The sequence below is a fragment of the Dipodomys ordii genome, unplaced genomic scaffold (genome assembly GCF_000151885.1).
Source record: "Dipodomys ordii isolate 6190 unplaced genomic scaffold, Dord_2.0 Scaffold206, whole genome shotgun sequence".
Taxonomy (NCBI): domain Eukaryota; kingdom Metazoa; phylum Chordata; class Mammalia; order Rodentia; family Heteromyidae; genus Dipodomys; species Dipodomys ordii.
The window spans coordinates 1,024,423-1,036,526 of record NW_012267422.1 but is presented as its reverse complement, the minus strand read 5'-3'; the positions used below and the strand labels follow the sequence as shown (position 1 = coordinate 1,036,526).

The window sequence follows — 12,104 nt, the reverse complement described above, 5'->3', positions numbered from 1 at the left end:
ACATGCTGGGCAAGTGGTTTATTAAGTTATATGTCCAGCCATCAGAACTCTCATTTTGCTAAACTGAAACTCTATGTCCATTAGACAATGTTTCCCTATTGTCTCCCCCTCACTTCCCCTAGCAACCACCATTTTCTGTTTGTTTTGGAGACTGACTTATTTTACTCAACATGACACCTGGCACTGGTGACTCACACCTGAAATCCTAGCTACTCAGGAGGCTGGGATCCCAGAATCAAGGTTTGAAGCCAGCCCAGACAGACAAATACATGACACTCTTATCTCCCATTAGCTACCCAAAAGCCCCAAGTTGGGGTATAGTTCAAGTGGTAGAGCACCAACCTTGAGCACAAAAGCCAAGTGAGAGCATAGGGCCCTGAGTCCCAGCCACAGTATTGTCGTGCACATACAAAACCAGAAAGACTAAGCCATATTGTAGCACATGTCAGAGTTTTCTTAAGCCTGAATAATGCTCCACTGTATACATATGCTAGATTTTCTGCATCTATTCTTCCTTAGTAGTTACTTAGCTTCTGCTACCTTTTGACTATGATAAATAATGGTATGAGAAAATAATGTCCAATTATCTCTTCAAGGCTGATTTGTTTCTTTGGGCATATACTCAGAAGTGGAGTTACTGGATCATACTTTTCTGATTTTTTTTAAAGAACTGCCATACTGTTTTCCACAGGGTTGGTAACAACTTCCATACCCACCAAATTCCCTTCCCAGAAACACTGCACAAGCACTCCTAACTCCTCTTAATAGCAAGCTTTTCTTCTTCCTAGAGCAAATTGGAACTGCTCAGAGATGTCGAATAGAACTAGACATTCCTGCTTCTTCTAATGCTTAGCAACCAGGAGCCCCATGGCCCCCACTAAATGTGCATGGGTGTATGTGGTAGTGCTTTTAGCTCTCTCCTGTCGTGTCTGTTTTGGAAAAAAGAAGCTTCCTTGTTCTCAAATTAACATGCAAGCTGAGCAGACACACACTGGTCTGCCTTATAGGCATTGGGTTCTGGGCAAGAGCCAGCAGTGTTCTGTGTTGATCAAAACTCAGCTAATCCCATGTAATCTTCTAATGTCAAGAATGTATTTCCAATTTGTGGTTTCTCTGGGAGACACTCCCTGAGGCCTAGCATATCACTCCTTGGTGAACTGGGGGATTTATGTGTGTGAGAAAGCCTTGGAGACAGTCTTGAATCATGCTTATCCATCAGTTGTTCCCCAAGGAGGTTCAAGAGCCTCAGATCTCAGAGACATGTGAATCCAAAGAGTCAAATGGAAAAGAGACTTTTGTAATGATGCAGAGGTATGATTGAGAAGGACCCTGGCCTACATGTTATCTTCTTTCACCCAGCTTATTGTTAGGCTAGGAATATAGGTTCTTTGTCCTACTGTATTTTTTTTCCATCTGCAGAATACTGTCTTTGCTCTGCTCCACTACCCATGGTATTCTGTCTTAGAGCCCTAATCAACCCCTGCTCAGAGCAACAGCCACCGCAGAGATCACTGACTCACCGTGGGCAGTTTTAGAATTGCTGGAGGATTTTGATGCTATAAACTGTTGTCTTTCTGGGCATTTCAGCAATGTTAGGAGGACTCGGGAGATGCTTTCTATTCTGTACACATCACTCCATGCTGCCAATGACAAGAGGTGCTGTTCTTTTCACATACAGAGGGTAAGACTTAGGTATACCATCTACTGTCTCTCCAGGTATAAGGAAGACCTGAATTGATCCCTTCCTGCTCTCCCTAGCTGCAGCTGCTACTATATCCAAACTAATGGACCCGTTGTGACCCTGGTCATAATTTTTATGAGTAATGCTCAATATTTTTTTTTATATTTGCTTTGTTCACAGAGGGTTGTTCCATCAAGCTAATGTTTGTCCTTTCATATATTTGTATGCAACAAATGTATTAATATACAGATACATATAAGCAGATTACCATGAGTTCCTATGATGGTTTTGCCATTTGCAAGTACTTAGAAGCAATGAAAAAAAAACCAAAACAAACAAACAAACAAACAAACCCAAAGTGCCACCAGAGGGGATATTCAGGAGGCTTCATTTAAAATCTTAACTGCTGCTAGGTGCTGGTGGCTCATGCCTGTAATCCTAGCTACTCAGGAGGCTGAGATCTGAAGTTTGCAGGTGAACACCAATCCAGGCAGGAAAGTCTATGAGATTCTTATCTCCAATTAATCACAGAAAAAAATGGAAGTGGAGCTGTGGCTCAAACAGTGTTCAGGTCCAGAGTTCAAGCCCTAGGACCAGCCCTTGCCCCCAAGTTAACTGTTGTCCTAAAATGTTGCAACATATATATATATATATATATATTATATACATATATATGTGCCTAGGTATAGACACACATACAGGTGTGTATGCATGACACATATACACACATGTGTGTATGTATGTACACATGTGCATATATGTGTGTTCATGTCATACATATCATGTGCATGTAGCCAATGGATTGTAATTTTCAATGAGAAAATTTTAAGCAAGGTCTGGAGGCATGGCTCAAGTGGTACAGCACCTGCCTAACAAGAAAAGCCCTAAATTCAAACTCCAGTTCTGCCAAAAACCATGTTTTCATGAACCTAGAAAGTTCAGCCTTTCTCAGATTAGCTTCTAAAAAGAATTCTGTGAAGGAAGGATGGGGGAGGAGTAACTGCTGTGATGTTTACTTCATTAAATATTTACCCAGGAAATAGGTCCTAAATGCTGTTAATGATGTTATTAAAGATAATTCTTCACCACTGGCATTACTGGAACACACAAGGGGCCTTTCTACACAATAAAATGACCCTTAGTGTGTATTGTTCTTTGATACCCAGTGCTTTTTCAAAGCAAGTGCTTTTTCTATTCCTTTGAATAGAAATCAGGCACTGGTGGCTCCTGCCTGTAATCCTAGCTCCTCAGGAGGCTGGGATCGTGGTTCAAAGCCAGCTGGGGCAGGAAAGTCCATGAGACTCTTATCTCTAATAAACCACCAGAAAACTAGAAGTGGCGCTGTGGCTTAAGTGGTAGAGCACAAGCTGAAGAACTGAGGGACAGCACCCAAGCCTAGAGTTCAAGCCCCACAATTGAGAGAGGGGGAAAAAAAGGCAATAGAAAACAGGGGAAAATCGTGAATTTATTCTGTGCCAGCTAATAGGGTTATTCTGAGCCCTGCTTTGGACACATTGTGTATATTATAGCAGGCAGGCCTGCTATTTATGAGCTCTGTCCCAGGTACCTCTTTACCCCAGGGAAACACCTGCACTGAGCAGTCCCAATAGCTCTCATCAGCCTATGTCTTTGATCCAGCCAGCTACTTGTAATGTGACAAAAGCCAATAGTAGAAGAGGGGAACTTTATAGACTTGGGAGGCCAGGACAGCTGAGAAAATAATAGATAAATACTAACAGACTTCTCAGGAGTAAGCCCCTAGTGATGATCTCATACAATTATCTGCTTTAACCTCAGCAAGCTTTCTTGATGTTGTTGTTCTTGTTTTACTTTTTGTTATTTTGTTTTGTACTCATACTGAGGCTTGAACTCATAGCCTGGGAGTTGTCCCTTAGCTCTTTTGTTCAAGGCTGGTGCTCTATCACTTAGGCCACAGCTCCACTTCTGGAATTTTGTTGGTTCATTGGAGATAAGAGTCTCATGGACTTTTATTTGCCTGGGCTGGCTTCAAACTGCAATCCTCAGACCGTAGCCTCTTGAACAGCTAAGGATTATAGATGTGAGCCACTGGTACCCAGCTCAGCAAGTTTCTTTTTCTTTTCTTTTTTTGGTCCGGTCATGGGGCCTGAACTCTGGGCCTGGGCGCTGTCCCTCAGCTCTTCAGCTCAAGGCTAGCGCTCTACCTCTTGAGCCACAGAGCCACTTCTAGCTTTTTTCTTTTTGCTTATGTGGTGCTGAGGAATGGAACCCAGGACCTCAGGCATGCAAGGCAAGCGCTCTACCACTGAGCCACCTTCCCAGCCCCTTTTTCTTTTTTTTGAAGGGGCAAAAATCACCACCACCACCATCCTCATCCTTATCACTATAGCATCATCACTACCATCAATCATTGCAACCACTACCATCCCCGTAACCACCACCACTGATACTACCACCACTGCCATCATCACCATCACAATAGCCCTGCCAAGCCACATCATTACTATAAGTGGTAGAGAGGATTAGAGCTTCTGGAGGAGTTAGGTAAAGCCAAACACCTAGTAAGTTGAACTAAACCTTTGGGTTCAAATATTTTCTTCACTCTACCAAATACTGGTATCTTCCCTTGGTTTAGAAGTATGCAGAGACTCTAGACATTTTGTACACAGAGGACTTAGTATAGCAATATGGCTGAGAAGGTTGCTTGGTGCTTCTCTGGAAGCTTTTTTTTGTTGTTGTTGGTTTATTGGAGATAAGAGTCTCATGAACTTTGGTACCTGGGCTGGCTTTGAACTGTGATCCTCAGATCTCAGCCTCTGGAGTAGCTAGGAGTACAGGTGTGATCCACTGGCACCTGGCTTGGAAGCTGTTTTTGAAGTGAGTGCGTGACGCAAGCTCAGATTGAAGAGTGCAGATCCCTCAAAATAGCGATGCTTTCTTTACATTGTGCTTTATATTAAGATTTAAAATTTCAATTAAAAAATCTCTTGGGCCAATGCTTGATAAGAAATGTACTCATTATCTTGCCCCATATAATTATAACCCCTCTGTACAATATGTTCACACAAAAAAAAATCTCTTGGGCATGCCCCCTCACTTTGGTAAGACTGGAATTTGAGCTCAGGGCCTTGCATTTGCTAGGCATGCACTCTACCACTGAGCCATGCTCCCAGTCCTTGAAAACAAATCACATCTCTCTAATAATGATGTTGGCTCAGTATGTGAAGTAACATATTGAAAAGAGAGGGTGAAGAGTAACACTCACAAATTATTTCAATGTTTTGACTACCATAATTATGCTTTCATCCTTTTTTTTAAAGTTGTGACACAGTGGCTAAGTATACCATTGATTGACTGATTGATTGTGTTAGTTCTGAGGCTTGAACTCAGGGTCTGGGCATTGTCCCTGAACTTTTCCACTGGTGCTCTAGCTCTTGAGCCACAGTTCTACTTCACTTTTTTGCAGGTTATTTGAAGAAAGGAGTCTCATAGACTTTCCTGCTTCAAACTGTGATGCTCAGATCTCTCAGCCTCTTGAGTAGTTAGGATTACAGGCATGAGCCACTGGCACCTGACTATGCATATACTTCTGGTTTTCAAGTCTAGTCCTCTAGAAGATACACTCAAGTGTGTTTTCCACTATTCCTAAAAAGTTAAGACTTCTCTGGGTGCTCACAGATATATTATTCCAACGAACATTTAAAATCTTTTCTTTGCAACAGTGGGCTCCTTTCTGGCACTGGTTTGATCTAAGTAGGTTACTCTGAGGTCACTGGAGACTATAAATCAGAGGGGTGGACTGGTGGCTAAGACAGCTTGCATAGCTTTCCTGCAATGTGCTATTTTAGTTGGTGCCCCTGAAATGACACCATCTCGTTGGCACCAGCCAAAGAAAGCTTCCTAGACATCTATGGGAAGAGAATGTTGTGTAGTAATCCAAGGCAGAGGTCACACAGGCATGAATTACTGTGGGGAGGTCTGTGTCTGCTCCAGACCCGGTGACAAACGACAGGATAACTTCTAACCAAAGTGTTCGTCCAGGAATCCGGGGATAGAAACTGATCCAAGCAATTTTGGCAAAGGGTGAAAGCAAAGAGTACTCAATTCTTTTCAACACACCAAACTAGGACAGCCTCTTCCTGCCCCCTTTTTTTTTCCAATTCCATTATGAATCCACTTGAAAACCCCCAATATCTCTTGAGAAAGACTCACATAAGTTAAATAACAATGGCCGAATTTGTTTACATGCCATAAAAACATGGCATGTTTTATAGCATCAAAGAAAATGCTGCAACACTTTCTAGCGAGAGTCCATACACTTTTACCTTTCTATTTCGCTTGGTTTTTCCTTTAAGGGTACAACTTAACTGCTGTAAGATTTCAGGATTTACTGGTTTTTTTTTTATATAACCTTGATTTAATCTCTTTCCCTCCTTCCTTCCCTCCCTCTCTTCCATCCTACTTTCTCTTTTCCTTTTATTTCTCCTTCTCTTCCTCCTCTTCCTTTTGTCTCCCCTTCTCCTTTCTCTTTCTCCTCCTTCCTCTTTCATGTTCTCCCTTTCTTCTTCTCTCCCTTTCCTTTCTTTCAATTTTGGAAAGGGCAAATGCACTTCAGAATATAATATCAAGATATATCAGGTTACCATTAAAAAACTTACCTTGGTTTTTATAAACAATCTACATAAAAGACAAAAAGTAGGCACATATCTTAATTATGATTCTTTTCCTGACAAATGCTTTTCTAGCTTCCTAGTTGAAGTTCCCTTTGAAAGAGAGAGCATGCTGACTCAGGGGGTTTGGACAAAGCTGAGAGGTTTGGTTTAAAAGTGATGACATTTTCCCCATCTGCTGATTTCTTAAAGAGCTACTGACAGCCAGTGTTGGAGTGGATTTCCTCTGGTCCGTTCATCTCCATCTGGGAGAGCCTACTTTCTTTGTAGATGCTGAAACAACTTTCTCAGACATGGTCAGCTGGACAGGTGTGTTCTGCTATGTCATGCTGTCCTGGCTCAGGGAACATTGAAAATTGTGACAGAAGTCTTGCAGTTTCATACGGTCTTTAAGTGAGATCTTAAAGACACATGACCCTCCAGGGAATGTAAGAACTGGGAAGCATTTTGCATATGTACTGTGAACTCATGGTATTTTATTATTCTAATCTGTTCACTTGGAGATGGACTATTGAACAATGTTGAAAATGGAAGGAATGAGGGCTGTATTTGGCTAGTTTCTAAGGAAAGAAACAATTGACTATCACCTGGAGAACTGAGTCTTGCTCCTCTATAGGACTTCTGTTCTTGAAAGCTGGCTAAAGGCCTCAGCTGCTCAGGGCCCCTCTTTTTTGCTTCTTTCAATCATCATCATCATCATCATCATCATTGTTTTTATAGCTATCATTACCATGATTACACATTCAGCTGTTTCACTAACATTTACCAGAGAGTGGCTATCAAGACTGTACAACAGATGAAAGCCCTTTAATTTGATAAGCTTAAAACAACAATGGGAAAATAGCTTCTAATTCTAAATACTGGGTTTACAATACCTTGGTAATGAAATAAATCATTTTCCCAGGAAAAGGCACATCTACCTGGTAGAAACTACTTTGTAAATGACATAATGATGTTGTTAGGTTCAGTAAGCACACTCAAGTCTGTGTGTGTGACAGAGAGGAGGGAGCAACAGAGACTGAGACTTCAGTCTTTCCTCTCTTTCTCACCTCCCTCTCATCTTTGCTCTGTCCACCCCTTCCCTTTGCACCCTGCTGAAGAACAAGGGCAGAGTCACACACCAATGCTTTGTAGTTCTGTGAACCTTAACATTTTCTTTAACCACAAAGAGCAACAGTTGAACAAACAGGATCTCAGATGTAAAAATCTGAGATGTAAAAAAGATCTCATGATGTAAAAATACATCATGAGCATGACTCATTTCTTTTTCTTCTAAGATCTTTATATGGTTTGCATATCTAAGTGGATATATATGGATATATATTCATATCCAATTATCTAATTATCTAAGATTACCATATGTATATGTATGAATATATATGTATTTTTTTTGTTGGTTGAACTCTGGTCCTGTGCGCTGTCCCTTAGCTCTTCAGCTCAAAGCTAGTGCTCTACCACTTGACCAACAGTACCACTTCTGGTTTTCTGGTGGTTTATTGAAGATAAGAGTCTCATAGACTTTCCTGCCTGGGCTGACTTTGAATCACAATCATATCTCAGCCTCCTGAGTAGTTAGGATTACAAGCATGAGCCACTAGTGCCCAGTGTATATATGTAATTTTGTTGCATATTTCTCTAGGGGACAAAATTTCCTTTAGAAAACCTGTCCATTGCAAGGAAATATTGTTCATGTAACCACCAAGTTCTAGGTTTCTTATATGAGAGGAAATTCATTGTGCCTGAAGCTCTCTGCTGTCTTGCTATATGAAGGGATCTGAAAGCTTGGTTGACCCAGGACAGGTGTGAATACAAGATACATCTGATACCTCGAGGAGAAGATCAAGGACAATTCTGAGGTCTAAAAGAAGGAAAATGAAGTCTCAGAGAATGTATAGTCAACCTTCTTGTTGTAGATGAGGAATGAGATTCAAAGAAGGTAAGTGACTTGCCCAAATTCCCATAGCTGTACTGGGCTAAGGCTACCTTCCAGGCTCATAACAATTTGTCCAGTGACGTTTCTAGCATATTCAACCCTAGCAGTGTTATATACAAACTGGTGTTTTGTGAATAAATTTGCTTGGAACTACTAGATAAACCACACATGTGGGAAATTGGGTGAATTTCCTTTAAACAGCTCTGTCCTAGGGCCAGGTATGGTGGTACAAGCTGAAATCCCAGTACTTTCCTGCAGAGGCAGGAAAATCCTTTGACCTCAGCCTGGGCTACATAGCAAGACCTATCTAAAAAAACAAATAAACAAAAATTATCACTATTCTATAGACTAATTGGTAAATTCAGCAAGAATTGGTATTTATTGCGTATAATAGTACCTATGTTTAAGCACTTTCCTATAATAGTATTTAATATGCACAAAGCCCGGTGAGATTTGTGCTCCATTTTACAAGTGAGTAAACTGAAGCCCTGAGGGATTACATCACATGTTTTAGGCACAGTGAATTAATTGGGAAAGCCCAGGCAGCACGACTCCAGAGCTGATGCTCTTGACTATGGCCTTACACAGAGCTTGTTAAAATGAGGCACCAGCTGGTCAAGCTTTTACTAATTAGCAAACATAAGCCATGACTCCAAAAACCAAATAAAGGTAAAGTGGAGGTGAGGGATGTAGCTCAGTCAACCCTATACAAGTTCCCAGGTTTTGTCCCTAGCACGAATGCACACACACACACACACACACACACACACACACACACACACACACACACAAACAAACAAAATTCCATAATGGCTGGCATGGTAGTTCGTGCTTGTAATTACATCTTCTTGGGAGAGAGAGGTAGGGACTACTTGTTTGATGTGGCCAAAGCAAAAGCAGGAGATCTTATTTAAATTAAACTGAAAGCAACAGAACTAGAGGTATGACTAAGTGATATAGTGCTGACTTATCAATGACAAGGTCCTGAGTTCAGGATGAAGTACTGCAATGAACAAACTATTTTAAAAAATACTCAGTGTTGGCTGTTGACTTTCAAAGGATTCTTTCTCTTTCTCTTTCTCTCTCTGTTCCCTCCTCTCTTGTCTTTAGGGTTTAATTAAAATATGATGATTAATTTAGAAAGTGTAAGTATATCCCACTGACAAGCAATGAAAGCATTATGAATTCACTATGAATAGAATCTGTTCAACCCCATAGACAAATGGTCCCATTTTACCATTGAGGAAACCAAGTTCTCTGTGTCATAGTAGGCTGACTTAGAATTTCAATCTGAATCTTGTCTGCATCCCAGTATGATTCTACACGATGGTTTGTGAGGCTAAACGATCAAGCATGTGCAGGAGACATCCCGCAGGTTCAGCAAGCCCTGCTTGTTGAGGTTTTAACCTTCCATTCAGGTTAGGAAGGACCAGACATGATCCAGAGTGCTGGGCATTAGTCTGTAGGTGGCGCACTTTAGCACCATACCTAGATAAAAATAAAAATCTCTTTGTGGAAAGAAAAATATGGGCTGGGCATTTAGGGGCTGTCAATTTGGAGGAAGAGCAGATGAATCATTACTATTGTCCACTTTAAACTTACCTTCCTAGTTCTGAACATTTGTTAAATGGTAAAGGAAGTTAGTGCTTAGTAGGTATAAGCACCAGAAAGTATCTTCACAGGGAAGGAAAAACCAAAATCACATTTCAAAATAGCAGTGACTCTCAATTCCTGTCACTGGGTAAAGCAATAGACTGAGAATGTAGTCTCTAACAACAAAGTTCAAACAGATCCTCTTCAAACTGATGTCAACTGTGATAAATCCCCAAACTATGGTTTTGGTGTCTACAACAAAGTACTGGAAATATAGACATTGGTAGTTAGTATAACCCTAGATGATTAGATTTCAAGGGATTCATAAAGCACAATACTATTTTTAATAAACTAGTATTCTTGGGAGATCTCTTTCACACATATACACTTCCACCCCCTCTCCCACTCCTTAAACAATTACTTAATTGACTTTTAAATAAATTACTAGACATAATTTCTAGCAATAACCAAATTTGTGAGGTCCCTGAGTTCAGATTTCTATTTATCTTGTCAGTTCTAAAGTTTAGAAAAGCTCTTGCTTATGGCCCATCTCATTCATGGGCAGCATGGAACAAGGCATTAATAGAGATCTAGATCAGGTATTTAAGAGGGTCATTTTCTACTGCATAGTCAATTAAGGGAGGACTATGGGATGAGAATAGAAAAACTAAGCAATGCCAGTAAGCTACCAGAGCTTCAGTATCTCTGTCTGAGGGACGAGGACAGGGAGAGTGGATTAGACAATTGGAATGCCAAGTAAGTATGGAGAGAAAGAGGAGAGAGAGGAAAAAGAGGAGAAAGAGGAGAGAGAGAGAGAGAGAGAGCGAGATAGAGAGAGAGAGCGCATAGATCAAAGCATATCTTAACTCTATGGTACCATAATCACTCATGGTCCATTGGTTCAACTCCAACCTGCCTTGCTGTGTGCAAAACACTGTAGCAGTCTTCCCTTCAGGTGTCAGAAAACAGCACAGAAGAGGGACAAAGGATTTTCAATAGTGTCAAACCAAAACCAACCAGAATGCTTCCAGAGAGAAAGCTGTGTTTACCTTCACCAAAAATATCATCCTCTTCATCCATCAGAAACTCCTCAGCTTCAAGAAACTGCATGTTGAGGACGACTGTGGGCTAAAGGCAGTGCCCAACTCTGGAAGTCCCAACAGCCACACTGCCTCTGGGGCAGTTTCCTTTCCCCGTGGGTTGCCCAAGCCCTTGGGGAGGGCAGCTTCCGTATCTGCCCTGAAGAAAGCAGCTTCATTCATATGAATAAGCTTCTGATGCCATTTGAAGAGTGAATTGCAGGTGAGGTAATTTTCACCACCAGAGAAGAAAGAACGTTTGGGAGGGGGACTGCAGATCTGGTTGGATCTGAGTATAGATAACACTCAAGAGTCTCAGTGCAATGGATTCTAGTTCAAAGTGCCAACGTTCATATTTTCTTAAAGAGGAAGGTGGGCTCTTTCTTGCTTATGAATTTGAACACAATGGGTAGTGTTGAAAGAAAGGGGTTCACATTTCTCATATCTTGCTTGTGCTTCAATGACAATTTATCTGAAAGTAAAGCAAGCCGCTGTGTTCAACCAAAGCATGCATTTGGAGGACTGGAGCTTTTATTTCACTCAGTAAGAGTCATGGTTTTCTTTTTTCTTGTTCAGAGCTCTTGCATTTGAAGATTGGAAACTTTACAACAATGCCTAAATCAAATTGAACACTAACCTGGACTCTCATTGGTCCCATTAACTCTGTAGTCAGGGAACAAATAAGTAGTTTCAAGTCAAACAACAGCCATTTCATAATATTACTCAGTCTGATACTTCAGGCTTTATCACTAAAGGAGTGAGAAAAGAAAATGTAACTCAAAAAGGGAAGAGGTACCTATGGGCTTTCAGATGAGCAGTAGGGGTTTGCATCACCATATCCAACTACCCAAAATATGTTGAATTCTATGTACTGTGCAAATATAAATCTGAGTAAGATCTTGACTTCATCTGGGGGTTTCCTGGAGCTCTTAGTGGACTAGAACCCAGAAAAATTCAAAAGGAGATGATGGTGAGGAGTTGGTGTTGATCCAGGATGTTTATCCTAAAGTTTAATTTGCTACATAGGTTGGGAAATCTTTCAGAGGTTCTCTCAAGTTGAGAGCCTGTCCTTTTCTTTTATATCTGTTCCCTTAGTTTCTCCCACAGGAAAATGTGGATAATCAGGCTAAAGAGTTCCAGTAGTGAGGAAAAAATTACCCGAGAGGACA

At 40.9% G+C, this 12,104-nt stretch overlaps 1 protein-coding gene across 2 annotated transcripts in view; it reads right to left on the bottom strand.

The window, feature by feature from the left end:
- Positions 1-11,144, bottom strand: part of Fam65b (family with sequence similarity 65, member B) — a 105,614-nt gene extending 94,470 nt beyond the window's left edge. The window contains exon 1 of one of the 2 annotated variants that reach the window (XM_013035250.1): positions 10,906-11,144. In XM_013035250.1, coding sequence (XP_012890704.1) covers positions 10,906-10,966 — 61 coding nt within the window. In that variant the 5' untranslated portion in view covers positions 10,967-11,144. The remainder of the gene's footprint in view (positions 1-10,905) is intronic. The other variant, XM_013035247.1, reaches the window with a different exon arrangement.
- Positions 11,145-12,104: the final 960 nt, after the last annotated feature.